The sequence below is a fragment of the Herpailurus yagouaroundi genome, unplaced genomic scaffold (assembly GCF_014898765.1).
Source record: "Herpailurus yagouaroundi ecotype Mexico unplaced genomic scaffold, PumYag 159, whole genome shotgun sequence".
Classification (NCBI taxonomy): domain Eukaryota; kingdom Metazoa; phylum Chordata; class Mammalia; order Carnivora; family Felidae; genus Herpailurus; species Herpailurus yagouaroundi.
This window is the reverse complement of record NW_024412400.1, coordinates 43995470-44014705: the sequence shown is the minus strand read 5'-3', so window position 1 is coordinate 44014705 and position 19236 is coordinate 43995470. Positions and strand designations below refer to the sequence as shown.

General features: G+C 34.0%; 1 protein-coding gene across 6 annotated transcripts in view; it reads left to right on the top strand.

Moving 5' to 3' along the window:
- Positions 1-19236, top strand: part of HLTF (helicase like transcription factor) — a 51921-nt gene that overhangs the window by 4529 nt on the left and 28156 nt on the right. For all 6 annotated transcript variants that reach the window (XM_040480445.1, XM_040480443.1, XM_040480444.1 and 3 more), the window contains exons 3-12: positions 4803-4969; positions 6462-6595; positions 7379-7476; positions 9059-9133; positions 9294-9485; positions 12106-12201; positions 15301-15373; positions 16709-16799; positions 18329-18408; positions 18494-18535. In XM_040480445.1, coding sequence (XP_040336379.1) covers positions 4803-4969; positions 6462-6595; positions 7379-7476; positions 9059-9133; positions 9294-9485; positions 12106-12201; positions 15301-15373; positions 16709-16799; positions 18329-18408; positions 18494-18535 — 1048 coding nt within the window. The remainder of the gene's footprint in view (positions 1-4802; positions 4970-6461; positions 6596-7378; positions 7477-9058; positions 9134-9293; positions 9486-12105; positions 12202-15300; positions 15374-16708; positions 16800-18328; positions 18409-18493; positions 18536-19236) is intronic.

Sequence of the window (19236 nt, the reverse complement as noted above, 5' to 3'; positions counted from 1 at the left end):
TTAGCCTGTTCTGGAACTTTATATGCATTAAATCAAAGAGTGTGTACCTTTTAATTCTAGCTTCATTCAAACTGCGCATGATTCAAATACTTATTGAGTCAATTTTGGCAACTTATATTTTTAAAAAAAATTTTTTTTTCAACGTTTATTTATTTTTGGGACAGAGAGAGACAGAGCATGAACGGGGGAGGGGCAGAGAGAGAGGGAGACACAGAATCGGAAACAGGCTCCAGGCTCTGAGCCATCAGCCCAGAGCGTGACGCGGGGCTTGAACTCACGGACCGCGAGATCGTGACCTGGCTGAAGTCAGACGCTTAACCGACTGCGCCACCCAGGCACCCCGGGCAACTTATATTTTTAAAGAAAAGCATCTATTTTCTTTAAATTTCCAAATGTATTGCTACAGAGTATTAGTAACATTTATACTTGAAAATATTTTAACTGTGTTTATGGTTATATACAGGTCTTTATTCTTTGTGTTCTATATTTGTGTCTTGTTTTTTTGTTTTGTTTTTAAGAGAGAGAGCCCAGGGGCGCCTGGGTGGTGCAGTCGGTTAAGCGTCCGACTTCAGCCAGGTCACGATCTCACGGTCCGTGAGCTCGAGCCCCGCGTCGGGCTCTGGGCTGATGGCTCAGAGCCTGGAGCCTGTTTCCGATTCTGTGTCTCCCTCTCTCTCTGCCCCTCCCCCGTTCATGCTCTGTCTCTCTCTGTCCCAAAAATAAATAAACGTTGAAAAAAAAAAATTAAAAAAAAAAAAAAAAGAGAGAGAGCCCAAATGAGGGAGAGGGACGGGGTGGGGGGGAGTGAGAGAGAGGGAGAGATAAGGGCAGAGAGAGAGAGAGAAGGGCAGAGAAAGAGAAGCTTAAGCAGGTTCCATGCTTGGGGTGGAGCCCGAGGAAGGGCTTGATCCCATGACCCTGGGATCATTACCTGAGCTGAAATCAAGAGTTGGACGCTCAACTGACTGAGCCACCAAGGCACCCCATATATTTGTGTCTAGTTTTTATTGATTAGCCTCGATAGAGATTTATATGTTTCATGTTTTCAAGCAAACTTTCTTGGATTTTTTTTTTCTGGTTATTATTTTTCTTTGTTCATTCGTTTTATATTCTGTTTCCTATTTTCGTTTTATTTTTAGATATTTGATTTGAACTTGTAGCAGTTTAATACATTTCAGTCTTTTAAACATTCTTCAAAGTACTGCATTGACTGTATCATTTAAGTTTTGATATATAACGTTGGCATTGCTAATTTTTAACTTTTTAAGTGTTTTTGGGAAGTTTATGGTTAAAGTTTTTATATCTAGACACATCAAAGTATTTTATAATAAAGTAGATTATTTCTTTCCTATCCTGAAAGTATTGTTATGATTAGTTGTAATTCTTTTTGTTATTTTAATTTTTTTTTAATATGTCCTTTCTTGTCTTGGTGCTTGGACCATGTTTTCTTTGTTTTTATAGTCTCCAACATTTTGATTTGTATGTATTATATTTTACTTATTTATTTTAAATATTTATTTTATTTATTTTATTTATTTTGAGGGAGAGGGAGAGAGAGAATCCCAAGCATGCTCCACACTGTCAGTGCAGAGTCTGATACAGGGCTTGAACTCACAAACCATGAGATCATGACCTGAACCAAAACCAAGAGTCTGATGCTTAACCTACTGAGCCACCCAGGCACCCCTAACTGGAATGTTTTAATTTCTCCTGTACTTTTGAAGGATAGTTTTATCCAATATAGAAATCTTGGCTGAAGTTTTTGAAGCACTTTGAAAAGTTATTCCACTGTCTTTTGGCCTCTGCTTTCTGATGTTAATCTTACTGAGGATCCCTTATAAATGAATTGTACCTCTTGTTGCTTTCAAGATTTTTTTTCCACAGCTTGATTATGATGTGTCTGGGTTTGCATCTCTTTGAGGTTAGTTTATTTGGAGTTTGTTGCACTTCTAAGATGTATAGATTAATGTTTTTTGTCATATTTGGGGGAGTTTTTGGCTATTATTTCTTCCCCTTTTCTTCTCTTCTGAGACTCAGTACGTGAATGTCAGATAGGGTTGCTGTTGTCCCACAGGTCTCTGAGGCCTGTTCATATTTCTTCATTCTTTTTTCTTTCTATTCCTCAGACTCTGTAACTGTTCCTCAGACTCAATAATGTAACTGACCTGTCTTGAACTTCATTGGCTCTTCTGCCTCCTCATATCTGCTGTTGAGCCTCTCTAGTGAATTTTTTTACTTTGTTATACTCTTGACAACAGAAATTCTACTTGGTGAGACCTACTTATTTATTGTGCTTTCTCCTTTAGTACATGGTTTTCTTTAGGTTTTTGAACATACTTAAAATTAAAATGTTTTTTCTAGTTAGGGCAAACACCTGTGCTTTCTTAGGGATAGTTGGTAGCTTTTTTCCTATGAGTAAACCATACCTTTTCATTTCTTTGCATGTCTCATTTTTTTGTTGTTGAAAAGTGGACATTTAAGGGCGCCTGGGTGGCTCAGTTGGTTGAGCATCCGACTTTTGCTCAGGTCATGATCTCCCAGTTTGTGGGTTTGAGCCCCGCATCAGGCTCTGTGCTGACAGCTTGCTCAGAGCCTGCAGCCTGCTTCGGATTCTGTGTCTCCTTCTCTCTCTTTGCCCCTCCCCCGTTCATGCTCTGTCTCTCTCTGTCTCTCAAAAATAAATAAATGTTAAAAAAAATTTTTTTTTTAAAGTGGACATTTAAAATAATGTGGCAGCTGTAAAAATTAGATTCTTCATCTCCAGAGTTGTTTGTTGTTGCTGATTTTGGTAATTGTTGCTTGTTTAGTGACTTTTCTGAATTAACCCTGTATAATCTACTGATGTCTTTGCATGGTTAGCTTAATGGTCAGCTTATGATTATACCAGAGCCAGTACATCTGTCAGTCTTTAGTAAGAGAGGGTCTGTACATCAATCAGTATTTAGTAAGGAGGGTCTGTTTGCATTTGGGGCACTCCTTAAGCACTCAGCCAAGCAGTTGACAACTCTGCCTTAACCTTCATGTCCTGGTTGTTCAGAACCTCAAGTTTATCCAGAGGTGAGAGCTCAGGGTCTTCTCAGGTCTTTTCCTGATCATATGTACAGCCCTATGCATGTATATAGCCCCATGCTTGCATATGGCCTTCTACATTCCCAGGAATGTATTGGAGCTTTTCAAAACCCCTATGAACATCTTAGTCCTCAGCTTTCCTTTTAATCCTTTTGGTTATTGTATTGTTTACTCCACTTGTTATCCACTGCCTGTAAAATTGTTTTTGACCAACATTCACCCAAGGGAGGTTTTTTGTGGTGGATGAGCTGAGAGATCAAAGAGAAATCACTTTGCAGGTGGGGATCTTCTGGAGCACCTTGATACAGGTCAAATAATGACAGTTCTTCGGGAATGAATCTTTGAAAGATTCTGTTCCATTATACTCCCTCTAGTGACTGCTAGACTACACCAAGAATTTTCATAGGTTATTATTTTTTTTTAATGTTTGTTTATTTTGATCTGGGATGGGGGCAAAAAGAGAATCCCTAGCAGGCTCCGTGTTGTCAGCGCAAAGCCGGAGGGGCTGTACCCCATGAGCCATGATGAGATCATGACCTGAGCTGAAATCAAGAGTCAAGCATTCAACTGGCTGAGCCACCCAGGCACCCCCAGAAGATTGTTATTTTTAAAGGCTATCATGCAGCTGAAAGCTGGAGATGGAACTAGGGCACTAATGTTCAGCTGTTTTTCTTCCTTGTTTTTTGTTTTTTTTTTAATTTTTTAAAATATTTATTTTTGAGAGAGACAGAGACTGAGTGGGGGGGGGCAGAGAGAGAGAGAGAGAGAGAGAGAGAGAATCTGAAACAGGCTTCAGGCTCTGAGCTGTCAACACAGAGCCCGACATAAAGCTCGAACTCACAAACTAGGAGATTATGACTTGAGCCGAAGTCGGATGCTTAACCAACTGAGCCACCCAGGTGTCCATCAGTTGTTTTTCTTGAATTAACACCCCTGCCCAGGGTTTCTCCAATATTTTGGCTGGTTTCCAGATGTCTGGAAAAGTTGATTCTGACCATTTCTGTCAGTTTTTTCATTGCTTTTATGCAAGAATTTTGAAAAGTCCTTACTCTTCCATTTTCAATGATGTTATCTTCAGCCAACTTTTAGTCAAGTGAAATCAGAAATGGCATGAGTTGAAGGTTGGATATATTTTCTTATTCAGATCCATTCTGACTTATAATTAATATCTTTCCCCCTTTTAGATTCTGGAGAAATCAGACTTAGGAACCAGCCTTCCTGGATTTAAATTCTAGCTCTGCTATACTACTAGCTTTGTGACTTTGGGCAAGTTACTTAACTTTTCTATGCTTTAGTCTTCATCTGTAAAATTGGGTGTAATAACAGTATCTACCAGTAGTGTTGTGAGGATTTAAAAAGTCAAATCTCTGTTATGTTCTTAGAATAATGGTATGTAATAAGCACTCCATAAAGATTACCTGTTTCCAGAAGTTATGATGTTGAAAATTTTAGATAGTGTGAATCTTTTATTTAGTTTTGATTGTATCTTTCAGATATCAAGGATTTGTTAACTTCCCAGTGAATGTAAGTTAAAAAAATGCTGTAAAAGAATCATAAAATATGCTTTTTATATTACTATTACAAATGTGAATCCAAGAAAATACATATTTCTTATATGAAGTGTTATTTGGTAAGCAGTAAAAAATGAATGGAAATCCCAGATAAAGTTTGATGAAGAAAGCTCCTATTGTATGTTTATTATTTATAATATTATCTGTTGATTATTTCATTAGGTTAATAATAATGAAATGGTTGCATTACAACGGGAACCCAATAACCCCTATGATAAGAATGCAGTTAAAGTAAACAATGTGAATGGAAATCAGGTTGGCCATTTAAAGAAAGATCTAGCAGCTGCTTTGGCCTATATCATGGACAACAAATTGGCACAAATTGAAGGGTAATGTACTTTCAGAGTTTAGTTTTAATAATTGTAAGTTTCAGTCTTTGAATTTGTTAAGAGTCAGTATAGTTGCCCTGACATCTTTTGTCACTGTGCCTTTAGTATGTGTTCAATTAATATGTTAATTCTTTTCTCATCTGCCTCTACTACCTTAGCCATGAAACAACTGTTCTTTCACTTTCTTATTGAATTATTACCACAGAGAAAAATTGACTTTGCTCAGATATTAGGAAGCCCACACCATCTGTCCAAGCTTTTTAGTGCATAGTTTTGGGAATTGGGAACTGTTTGTTTAAACCTGAGGTGGTAAACTGGTAGCCTGTGATCATATGTAGGTGCATTTCATTTTGCCTACATGTTTTACAATTTTTCTTTTATTTCCAGTATTCAAATACCTGGATACCCTACATTTTATACAGGGTAACTTCTTCCCTAATGTAAAAATTATTTATGAATATTTCTGTTGACAAATGGCAGATCTGACCTTCATTTTCACAGGACATTAGTTGACTGGAACAGAGTAGCAGCTCCTGCTTTAATACCCTGCGTAATGCCCTTACTGCCTCTCCCAGTTCTACCACTTCTTTTTTTTTTTTTTTTAAACTCCCAGTCTCCTTGGTTATCTTTTCTCTTTTAGGCATTTAGTTTGTGATCTCAGTTGAAGTATGGAATATTGAGGATATGAAAAAGTGAAGTTTGATGATAAATGTTCAGTAATATCTTCTCACTTTACTTGTTTTCTCCAATCTCAGTTTATTAAATTTTTCAGATACTGAGAATAAACTTTTAGTGAATCCTTGATCAGAAAAACATTTGACCCTTGAACAAAATGGTTTGACCTGCCTGGGCCCCATTATATGTAGATTTTTTTTTAATAAATGCAGTATAGTAATGTGAATGTATTTTATTTTCCTTATGTTGTTAATGTTTTCTGTAGCTTACTTTAAGAACACAGTATGTAATTCCTGTAAACTACAAAATTTGTGTTGTTGGTAAAGCTGCTGGTCAACATTAGGCTATTAGTTGTTTTGGGGGAGTCAAAAGTTATATGTGGATTTTTGACGGCACCAGGGGGTCAGCGTACCTAAACCCCATGCTGTTCAAGGGTCAGATGTAATTCTTGCAATTCAGTCCCCATTCTCAGAATAGTTGCTACCTATAGTGGTTCCTTTAGTGAAAGCTCCACCTTCTCAATTAAATATACTATTTTACCTGTCTTATAATCTCAGTTATAGGCTATTCTTTATTCCATCTTCTCCGTTTCTTCTGGCTTTCTGTTCCTAAAAACCACTCTTTTGTTCTGGTTGTTTTTGATCCTTTTCCCTGTACTTTTTCTGTCTTTCTACTTTGCCCAAATAGTTCTTTATTTTACTTCTTTGCAAAATTAAAATGCAACACTTCTAATATTTAATAGTCACATTCTTCTTCATGGAAGTGGAAAATAACAGTTCTAATTCCCTCTTTTTTTTCCTGCTTTTAAATATAATAGGGTCGTTCCTTTTGGTGCAAACAATGCTTTTACCATGCCTCTCCATATGACTTTTTGGGGAAAAGAAGAAAATAGGAAAGCGGTTTTAGATCAGTTAAAGAAACATGGATTTAAATTGGGTCCTGCACCAAAAAGTAAGTTTAGGGTTTAAGCTTCTATTATTTTGATATCATAAGATGCAGGAATTGTAAAACATTTTTTCTGGAGTTTGGCTAATCAATTTGTGTTGAAGGCTCTGAGTTGTAACTTTTCTCAGGAATCTTTTTAAGGAAATCCCTGAATTTTTTTCTCTTTATTTTGAAATAATTATAGATTTATAGGAGGGAGTATGTATGTTCGTGTACACGCACACATATGTACAAAAAGGTCCTATATTCCCTCCTCTAATTTCCCCCAATGATAATATCTGGAAATCCCTAATTTGCAAGTATTGTCTTTGATAAATTATAGACAAAAAGAATCTCCCAATAGCGAATGAAGTAGAAGTATTTATCTGGCAAGAGTTTGTTCAAATAATGTGGAATTATTTTAATAATGTATTTTTTAAATGACTTTTAGTTTTTATTTTTTTAAAATTTTTTTAATGTTTATTTTTGAGAGAGAGAGACAGAGTGTGAATGGGGGAAGGGCAGAGAGAGAGGGATTCACAGTATGTGAAGCAGACTCCAGGCTCTGAGCTGTCAGCACAGAGTCTGACACGGGGCTCGAACTCACAAACTGTTAAGATCGTGACCTGAGCCAAAGTCGGGAGTCTTAACCTGCTGAGCCACCCAGGTGTCCCTGAATGACTTTTAGTTTTTAAAAAATCTTTGAAATATATTGATTTTTTTTTTAATGCAACTTATACAAGTTCTAAAAGTTACTTACTGAAAGATAATTCATTTGGTGATTTTATTATTTTCATTTGTAAATTGCAGCTTTAGGATTCAGTTTAGAAACTAGTTGGGGCTCTGGAAGAGCTGGACCAAGCTATAGTATGCCAGTTCATGCTGCAGTACAGATGACAACTGAACAGGTATGCTTCTGTTTTATTTTATAATCTTAAAAGTAAATGTTAAATGTTGAAGATTGATGTTTAAAAGAATAAGATAAATATGTATATGCTGGTATTTGTGATCTTCAGATATATTAAGTTATGAAACATGCTGTAGAATAAATAGAATATATATGAAAAACATTTATGTAAAAGGAAAGTAATGATAGGTAGTGCATACACATTCATACATATTTTAAAACACATGCGTTGTTGTATAGATAGGCATGGGATGTTTTAGTATGTTTTAATATTTTTGTATTACATGAAATTTTTTTAATGTCCAAATATTAACTTTAAAAAATTGAAGCTTGAAACTTTTCATTCAATAAGGTTGCAAATGAAATGCAAAGAGAAATTAATTCCAAATCTTAGCATTAGTATAGTTCTTACTTTGTCTAATTTGTGAGCTAAGATACTGTTAGGCTGAGTTAATTTAGAAAAAAAGATGTAAAATAAATCAATGGAGATTAGTCTATAATTCACATCAAATCTTTTTTGTTTTTACCCATCTGTGTTAGCCTTTTTGTCTAATTGCAGTTGCCATATTTTACCTGATCATTATTAGTAGGGCTTGAGCCTGTGCTACTGTTTTTATTTATTTTTGAGAGAGAGAGCGTGAGTGGGGGAGGGACAGAGGATCCAAAGTGGCCTATGCACTGACAGCAGCAAGCCAGATGTGAGGCTCAAACTCATTATCTGTGAGATCGTGACCTGAGCCCAAGTTGGCTGCTCAACTGACTGAGCGACCCAAGTGCCCCTAGACTAGATCAGTTTAAAGAACCAGCTAAATTAGTGTAAGATTGAAATCATCTCTTAATATTTTGTAGCACATAGCAAGTTCTTTGTTTTAGTAATAGTAAATGAAATGTCTTTGACATGAAAAAAGTCAAATGTGCCTGGTAGGATCTGCCAAAATTGTTTGAATACAACTAATAGGCTCACAGAATTTCAGTGGCAGAAGGAACCTTAGAGACACTCTAAATCTAAATTATCCCTTTCATTTTACAGGAATAAGATAAAGGGCCATAAAGGTTAAGTCTCTCACCCAATGTTGTATATGGGTTAGTTTGTGATAAAACTGGGACAAGCCTCAGATTTCTGTCTTCTGTATTCTTTTGATTCTAACACGGTTACCTTAAAAAAAAAATTTTTTTTTTTAATGTTTGTTTATTTTTGAGAGAGAGAGAGAGAGAGAGAGAGAGAGAGACAGGGCATGAGCATGGGAGGAGCAGAGAGAGGGAGACACAGAATCTGAAGTAGGCTCCAGGCTCTGAGCTGTCAGCACAGAACCTGATGCTGGGCACAAACTCACGAACTTGTGAGATCATGACCTGAGCCGAAGTCAGTCGCTCAACAACTGAGCCACCCAGGCACCCCTATGGTTAACCTTTTATACCCAAAGCACCTATTCATACTGCTTCAGTGAACAGTGTAGCAACTCAAAGAATATTTTAGGTACCTTTTGGTATTCAAATCTTTTAGTTAATTAAATGATTTGAAAAGTCTGAAGTGAGATTATTTTAATTTGTTTCATGATGTTTCTTGGTATTATTTGTTATAGCTTAAAACAGAATTTGACAAATTGTTTGAAGATTTAAAAGAAGATGATAAAACTCATGAAATGGAGCCAGCTGAGGTACTGAGCCAATATTTTCTATTTAAAACTATTTGGAATTTTAAAATATGCTGTATATCTATATAGTTTTTAGCACAAGATCAAGTGTTTTCCAGAATCTGCATGGGGGAAAAAAAATGATTTGTTTTATTTCTATTTAAGACATTCCTTTTGTTTATAGGCTGTTGAAACACCACTGCTTCCACATCAAAAACAAGCTCTAGCTTGGATGGTTTCACGGGAAAACAGTAAAGACCTTCCACCGTTTTGGGAACAGCGAAGTGACTTCTACTACAACACAATAACAAATTTTTCTGAGAAGGATCGACCAGAAAATGTCCATGGAGGAATTTTAGCTGATGATATGGGTTTGGTAATTATTTTTTTCTTGAATTAATTTAATTTTATTTTATTAAAAAAAAAAATTTTCTTTTAATGTTTATTCATTATTGAGAGATAGAGAGAAACTGAGCATGAGCAGGGGAGGGGCAGAGAGAAGGGGAGACACAGAATCCGAAGCAGGCTCCAGGCTCTGAGCTGTCAGCACAGAGCCCGACGCGGGGCTCGAACTCACCAACCGTGAGATCATGACCTGAGCCAAAGTCGGCTGCCCAACTGACTGAGCCACCCAGGCGCCCCTTGAGTTAATTTTATTTTGTAATTATGATTTTATAGAAGTAATTTTGAAGTCGATAGAGATATGAATATGTTGGTGTCAGTGTGGGACTAGATTTCACTTTCAGTATGGAACAGTTTTCTCTAAGTCTTTTCACTTAAAATGTGGCTACTTTTTTTCTTTTGGTTTTTTTGGTTGATTAGCAATAATGGGTAAACATGTGTTTCTCATTTTTCAAATTCAAGTAGATTATCTTTCATGAATTTTCTTTAAAAAAAGGGAAAGACAACAATGTTACATGAAACTGTATTCTGTCATAGTATTGTGATATACAGAGTATTAAATATACCTTTATGATGCCTTACACCAGCAGTTTTTATACTTTTTGGTCTCAGTAACCTTTAATACTCTTAAAAATTTTTGAGGATTTCAAGGAGCTTTTTGTTTTTGTGAGTTATATCCATATTTATAGTATTAGACATTAAAACAAAAATTTAAGTTATTTTAAAATAATAGTTAATAAATACATTACTTGTTAACATAAATAGTGTATTTTTAAATGAAAAAGGACTATTCCAAAACAAAAGTAGTTTTGATAAGAATGGCATTGTTTTACATTTTTGCAAATCACTTTAATGTTTGGTCTAATAAGATGAATTTTGAATTGTCCTAACTGCTTATTCATTCAGTCTGTTGTAACATGGTGTTTCGGTGTAAGTACATAACGAAGATTAGTTCTCATTCAGATATGTAGTTGGGAAACAGGAGGAGGATTTTAATAGCCTTTTTAGATAACTTTTATAATTCTTTGATACAACAGTGAAATTAAGCAAGTATTAGTTTATTAAAGGTTAGTAGTTACAATGTAGAATTTAAAAATGGTATTAGAATAGTTTTGTATTGTGTTCCATTAAAATTCATTGGTTTAGCTTGCCCATTGAATGGATATTTTAATCATGCATGATTTTATAACATCAGGCATTGCTTATTTAGAAAATATTGGTTCATTGAGTTACACACATCTGCCAGATGTTGATGCATTTCATTATATAGGATCAAAAGTTTACACTCTTTGATATTACTGCTGATCATATTAGGCATTTATATTTTGGGAAGCTGCCTGTGCTCATGGTGTCAGATATAAGTGTTCCAACATTCTAATTTTTGCTTGAAAGTTCAGATCTTACCATTAACAACAAATCTGTTTATTTGCCCTTAAAGATAGCCTTACTTTGTTCATTTTTCAAGAAAAAGTCTACCACTCAGTCATGAATAACTGGTTATTGGTCATTCTTTCAAGTAGAAATAATGAAGCATGAAAAAGTGATGATGCATGGTGGTGAATGGTGGCTAGTTGAGGTTGTAACCTCAGTCTCACAAGTAATTTTTCTGTAGATAATCCTCATATTTTGGTGTGCAACAGAATTTATATGTATTTCCCATCTTGTTATACAGAATTTTAAAAAGGTGTGTACTTGAGGCAAGATTTAATAAAATTCACGTGTACTGCTTCATCAAGAATATTCTTACAGAACATTCTTAAAATGAAACTGGCATTTTTTTTAAACTGTGAGTATGTGGCAGCTAAAAATACAATGTATAATGTAGTGCCAATGGCTTTGTTTCATGCTAAGGCACCAGCAGTTTTACCCACAACTCCCTTTTGTGGCATTACTAAAGATATAACACAAATAATGTCTTGGTAGTATTATGAAAATGGATTTGACTGCACATACACTCCTGAGAGGGTTCTGGGAAATCCTAGGGCCTGTGGACTACACTTAGAAAACTGCTGCCTTAACTGTTTTAAAATTGCCAGAGAGTTCTGTCTGTGTTGCTAATTACAAATTCAGCTATGGAAAATAATGAAAGATTATGTGTTTTTATTTAAGAAAAATGCATAAGAAACACCATGTCCTTTATGCTTGATAAGTTACAGGTTTTAAGTATTACAGTTATCTTTAAATGAAATAAAATGATTGTATCATGTGCATATTGGAATTACTAACCATTTTAAATTAGCTCTGAACTACATGGCAAGCAAATAGCTGTAGTTTCATGATAAATTTATTAGTTCAGAGTTAAATGTAAAATCTTAGGACAGCAATCACTTAATAGAATGACATTTCTCAGGGATGCTTATAGTATTTTATGGAGTACGTCATTTAATTATTCTTAGTAATACAGTGTGGGAAGGCATTTCCTAATCAACAAAATACTTTTACTAATACATAAATTATTTAATACAATAGTATGTTCCTATGGCCTTGAATACTACATAATATTTGCTTACTTGATTTTTAAATTGGTTTTAGAATGTTCTATGGCCAACTGAGTTTCAGAATCTGACCATTTGTCTTTTAAAATATTTTTTAAGGGCAAAACTTTGACAGCCATTGCAGTAATTCTTACCAACTTCCATGATGGCAAACCTCTTCCTGTTGAGAGAATTAAAAAAAGTCAACTGAAGAAGGTAAAGTATTAGAGTGTTTTCTCCGAAGTCTCTGGTTCATTATAAGACCTTTTAATTTTACCATTAAAAAATAATTTGCCAAAAAATTGATAATATCCAGTGTTTTCAGAGAAACGGTGAAAGGCCTCTCTTATGTGTTGCTGATAAGAGTGAAAGTTGGATACTAAATTCTTGAGGGTAATTGGGTAATATATATCAAGAATCCTAAAAGTGTTTATAATCTGTGATTCGGTAATGCCATTTCAGAGAAACTGTGTAAGAAAGTTATTAGAAATGCATTTTTTTTCAGAGATAGAAAAGCACAAATCTCTCCCCGAACCCCAGCATTATTTTAAAGGCACAAAAGAAACTACTTTCAATAAGGTAACAGTTATGTTAATAAATAGTCATAAAATTTAATATTATGCAACTACAAAATCCTGTTCTTTGAAGAATACTTATTTTTATGATATTTTTAGTTTAAAAAAAAAAAAAAAGGCCAGGTACACATTTATGAGTTGAGTCCTCATTTTGGAAAGGCATATTTATGTATGTCTGAATATAGTCACACACAGTGCTAATTGTGTCCTAGTGATGGTAACATGGGTTAACTTTCTTGATACTTACCTAATATATATTTTTACACATGGCATACAAACACAATATATTTATATTTAGTTTCTAAGAATTAAAAGTGAATTCATTTTAATGGAAAAAATAAATGTTAGAATGAAACAATTGTTTTTCATTCTCAGATGAAAATCCAAAGAACTTAAAGTAGGAAATAGCTGAGAAAATGGCATGTGCAAAATAACTCTTTTTTTTTTTTTTTGACTTTTCTAAGTTTTTCTTTATTTTTTTAAGGTTTATTTGAAAGAGAGAGAACAGGGGAGGGGCGGAGAGAGAGAATCCCAAACAGGCTCTGTGCTGTCAGCACAGAGGCCAACATGGGGCTCAAACCCATGAACCACGAGATCATGACCTGAGCTGAAACCAAGAGTCAGACGCTTAACTGGCTGAGTGACCCAGGTGTCCGTAATTTTTTAGTTTTTAAAGAGGCTGCATATCAGTTTCCTGCCACTGCATATTGAGAGTCTATTTATTAATTTCTGCACTTAGTTGCATTTTCTTGTTTGTACTTTTATTGGGAGTTTAACTCTGTCATTTGAATGTCTGAGATTCAACTGCTTACCATGAGTAGTTTGATGCTTTACATCCTGTTCTTCCTAATTTGGTAATTAAAACAGAAGAACATCACCTAAGACTGTACTGACAGCTTCGGTAGCAATTAATAGCTTAAAAAATTATCATCAGTAAGGCTTTCCCTCCCCACCACCCCCCGCCCCAGAATCAGCCATGCATTTAAGGTATTGTGTTTAAGTAGGAAGGTTTTAGGATATTTAGTTTGCCCCATTCCTTACAATTGAGGCTAAAAACATGATTTCCAGCTAAGAATTTATTGCAGCAAAAATTACACTGTTTTAAATAAATTTAGATATTCCAGGCTTACAGAGTGAAATGTCACTGATTTAAGTTCCATTAGATTGGAATGTAGTATGATTTAATAGGTTGGACTTCGTAGGTTTACATTTGAACTCTCAGAAGAAAAAACTTACTGAGCAAAATCATTTAATATAAAACAGTAACGTAAAGGACATTTTTTTTTTATCATTTAATATAAAACAGTAATGTAAAGGACATCCACATGTATTTGTGGATGAATCTCTAGATTCTTTTTTCCATGTTGTTAAATATAAATGGTTGTACTAATTATTGAAGAAGACTAGGTATAACATTTGGTGAGAAGCATTTTTAACATCAGTTTCTTGCACTGGGTGTTGTATATAAGTGATGAATCACTAAAATCTACATCTGAAACTAATATTGCACTGTATGTGAACTAACTGGATTTTAAATAAAAACTTAAAAAAAATCCATTTGTCTAGCTTGTAAGAAAAAAAAACAATGGTGTAATACTGCTCTAATAAAAATGACAATTTTGGATTGTAGTGTATCATGTATTTAATATTTAATGGCTGTGCAATCTTAAATAATAAATATTTGACATTGGTTAAAGTAAAAATACCCTGAGCTCTGAAAAAAAATACAAAAACTTATTTATCTAAAATAATTCCTCTAGTTACATTTTTCTACCTGTTATATTTTAGATTTTCAACATATTTAGACTCATACCATTAGAAGGAGATGGATCTTTTCAACTACATTTTTAGTAAAATTTAACTCTGGGATTTTATAAGATGTTTCAAATTTTATTTTTTTTAAACTAAAATCAAACTATCCATTATTAGCCCTAATCTCAGCAGAAATTACTTTTTACTCTTGACCACCAGTTCTAATCTCCATTCAGTATGACTTCATCACCTCTCTTTTTCAATGGGAAGAATTAAATTCAAACCAATTGGCATTTGTCATTCCTCCCTACAGAATCATTAAGTCAAGAATTAAAGATTGGAGGAACCCTTCCCATTTAGAATCATTTAAAAATTTTTTTACAAAGAGATATAAAATTGTACTTTTATAGAAGTTTTTGTACATATGTCTGCATTGATACATTTTGAACCAAAGGGATATACATGAAGGGTAAAAGAAAAAGTCCGGGCTGGCAAGAAAATCCTCAATAGAATATAACAGAAGAGAATATCCTAGTACTCTAGGATCTGTACTATTGCATCTACCCCCTGGGAGTTCCAGAGAACAAGATGGCAATGAGGGCCTCATTAAAGATAAGTTATTTACTCAGTAGGGACTCTTGGTTTGAAAGTTTGTAGTCTGAGAATTCCTTTTAATTCTAAAGTAAATTCCATTTCACAAGTGTTTCTTACATTAATGAATATGCCATTTATAACTGAGTTTTGTTATTTGTATTTCTTTTGAACAGATAAAGACCAACTAGTGTTCACTTTTGAGATAGCTGTGAAGAAAATTTTAATTGGTTTATTTTTCCTCTTCACTTAATACATCTCCCCCAATTGCCCCAGAATGGGATAGCAATATAAGTAATCTTTATTATGTAAAGCAAAGCAGTATAAAATAGGATGCTTTTTAAGTTTATTTAAAACTGACAGCAGTGCTTTGTAAGAAATATGCCTTTTCATCCAGGAGTGTAATGTTAACGATCAAACTATGAAACTTGGAGGAAATACCAGTGAAAAGGCAGATGGACTAATCAAAGGTAAAGTTTACTTTTGAACCGTGACCCCATATTTGATTTAAAATTTTCCAGTTTGATGATGTAATTCAAGCTCTGGCTTTGTAATATACAAAAATTTTAGATATTTTTTTCTAAAAATCTCGGGAGAACTGGTAGGAAAAATCTCATCAAGGAGGTCATGATGGAATTGGGTGGTTGTATACCAGTCAGAGAAGCTAAGGAAGAACATTTTTGGTTGAGAAAAAAAATTCATGAAAGGGCAGTAAAAACAAAAGAACAACATAAAACCTATTTTGTTCTGGGACCTCAGAGTAGTTTATGTTAATAATAATGTAATATGCATGAATAATAGCAGATAAGAATAGAAAGATAGGTTAGAGCCAAATTCTGAAGTTAGAGGATAAATGAAAAGAGAACTCTGGATTTAGCAGTTAAATAGCTGGTGTAGCTGTTAATGGCCTTTGGAAAATTAATTTCTGAAGATTGGTTAGAACAGAAAAACTGAAAATATTTTCAGATAGAATAGTAAGTGAAGAATTGGAAATGACAGTTGTATGCTATTATGTATTTTGCTAAGTTTGAAATAGGAGAAACAAAAATCGTTGGAAATGAAGGCAGAGTTGAGGGTTTTTTGTTTTTTTTTTTTTTTTGCCAGGGAGAGCATTATGAAAGAAACCCGTGGGTAAGAGATGTGGGATAAAATGGAGAGAATAATTTTTAGGCCTCTTGGCGGGGGCGGGCAATGAGACCAAGAGCATAGATAAGTGAATTAACATTAGAAGGAAAGAAAGTAAGGTTGATGGGAAATATTTAATTGAGGGAATTTTAAAAAGGTAGGAAAATTGGGATTATAGAAAATGGTATTCAATTTTCTTTGAAGGTGAAGTAGGTCATCATCTAGGAGTCAAGGGAGTGAAGAATCTAGGCAAAGGGTCCAGTATATACCACTGTGGTGAGTGGGTAGGGAGGCTGAGTGATACATAAAAGAGTTGCTAAGTGACACAGGCAGCAGGTGAGATTTGAAAATGTAAACTTGTAATGCCACCTATTTATTGTTCATTTTTTTCCAGCAGCTCTTAGCTGCCTTGGTGTACAGCAGGAAATTCAGCCAGCCAGTTTGGGAATTGGCTGGATGACTACAGGGGAAAGACTGGGTACAAGAAATTGAAGGTATTTTTTAGTGAGAATATACTATACTTAAAAACTAGTAGAGAGAATAGCTGGCTGATTGAAAGAAGAGGAATGAAGATACTAAGAAAGTTGAACTATTGAGTTGGAAAACCAAAGTTTTAAGGATACTCAGTCAAGACAGTTTACTAATACTCTGTATATTTGTCCTTTTCTTTGAAATGAAAGGATCTAGATGTAGTGGAGAACCCAGTATTTCAGATGTCAAGGGAAAGAATAAATATCCCAAGTCAGAATTGTCTAGCTCCCGCCCCAAAAGGTAAATTTTGTTATGGTTTGATTGTATGTAATATTTGTTTAAACTCTTTCTCCATTTTCTTATATATAGGAGAGAGATAAGACCATTATATCTCAGTTATGTAGTTCTTTCAAATTCATTCTGTTATTTGAAACTACCAAAATCACTGTTACTTAGGCAGGTTGGGTGTTCCTATTTTATAGGTGAAGAAAAGTAATACTAATCTATAAAAGAAGTGAATTGATAGTTTCTAATAATCACTTAACCTTTCTACCACTTTCTTTCCTGTTCTTTTACATAGGAACTAAGATCTAGCTTCCAAGTTTTTTGTTTTTGTTGACTTTGGAAGAGTTTTCCTATTATTTTCAGGAGATAAAAACTGACAGCTATTTATTAGATGACTTGGTAGAAACACTCTGTTCATCTCAGTTCTTTCTCTCTTCACCTTTAGTAGAAATAAAATATGATGAAGTTATTTATGGAGACTATTGTGTTAATGTAGACTAGAGGGAGAATTTGAATAAAGCGCATAATGCTCCTCTGATGTTAACTTGAACCTGTTAACTTTATAAATTTCATTTACCCTCTGAAATAGGTCTAAATGACTTTTATTTGTACTGTATTTTCTACCATTAATCTGCAGATGTGATTTCAAATCTGAGTCTCTGTTAGCTAGTCCAATAAGGATCTCAAAAGTGGGGATTTTAATTGTTTTCTTCATTAATACCTGTCTTAAACTGAGCACAAAACCAGGGCACCTCAGTTTCTCATCTGGATCTCAAATCTTACATTTCTGAGCTGACCATGATGAGCCTGAGAATAGCACTATTAGGTTGACCAGATAAGATTAAAGGACATAGAAATAAAAATAAAGAGGACATGGGATAAACTAATAACCAATACATATGATAATTTATACATGTATGTTACTGTGCAACAGGCACTATTTTAGGGGCTTTGCATATAGTAACACATTTTATCCTATGAAGTGAATTGTATTTTTGCTCGTATTTTCCAAATGAGGAAATTAAAGCATAGATGAGTATTAAGTAACTTGCGTAAAGTCACATAGCAAATAAGTAGCTGAATGGGATTTGAATACAGGCAGTCTGACTCCAGAGGCCGTTATTTTTAGCAACTTAATCACTGTAATGTACTTTCTACACAAAATACATAAAATTTTTCATTGTGAATTATATTTTTCTCTTAGCTGCTCATTTTATATTGGAATTATTTTCTTTGATAAGAGTTATTCTTAGTTCTAGTTTTATATAGGTGTTTCATTTGAATTACTGAATATTAAATTCAATATTAAAATTATTATTTTAGGATGGTTTTCTTTTTCAAATTTAATAATAGTGGTACTGCATTTTGTCTATAAATGTATCTGGTTATGAAAGCAAAATGCTTTTTAGGAAATTTTACTTTCATTTGTCAAAGTTCCTTGAATTAAAACAATAGGAAGCATTATACTGCTTTTATTAAAACTTATGTTTTCATATCTCATTTTATTTTGGTTTGATAAAAAATTTGTGTACACTTTATTTTAGAAGAAAAACTGTTGTCCAGTATATTGAAAGCAGTGATTCAGAAGAAATTGAAACAAATGAATTGCCACAGAAAATGAAAGGTAATGTGAAATGGATTTGATTTGATAATGTGTCCTTTATTCTGATTTCCTACTGTGACTATTTTTATATTTGGTTTTGTTGTAGGCAAACTGAAAAATTCACAGTCTGAGACTAAAAGAGTAAAAGGTATGTATATACATCTCAGTATCCATAATCTACTCTTAAAGATTATTAAAGTAAAACTCCATAGGTTTGTATCTCTCTAGCTTAGAATTCTTTAGTAGCAGATCTTTTTTTTTTTAACTTATTTTTTTCTAATGTTTATTTATTTTTGAGAGAGAGAGAGACAGAGCACGAGCAGGGGAGGGGCAGAGAGAGAGGGAGACACAGAATGTGAAACAGGCTCCAGTCTCTGAGCTGTCAGCACAGAGTCCGATGTGGGGCATAACCCACGAACCGTGAGATCGTGACCTGAGCTGAAATCAGACACTTAACTGACTAAATCACTCAGGCGCCCCTCTTTAGTAACAGATCTTAAACTTGACTCCTGTTCACATTTGAACTATTCCATGGAACTTATCAAGGGTGGTAAATGAATGAGGTAAAATGAAAGATTAGTTTCAAATTAAAATCTAAGAGAAATATTTAAACTAACTTTAAACACAGTAATTTTTACCACTTATAAAATTACTTCAATAAAACCTTATTTGCATATATATGTTATAATTACAAAAGTTGGGTGGGAGCATCTTCTGGGTAATAATTGTTAGTTCGTATTGTCATACAGATGTAAAAATAACCAGTATCGTTACTTTTATGTGTTACTTTAAAACATAACTCTTTATTTTTCTTTTCTTGTAAATCAGATCACATTATATTCCTAATTA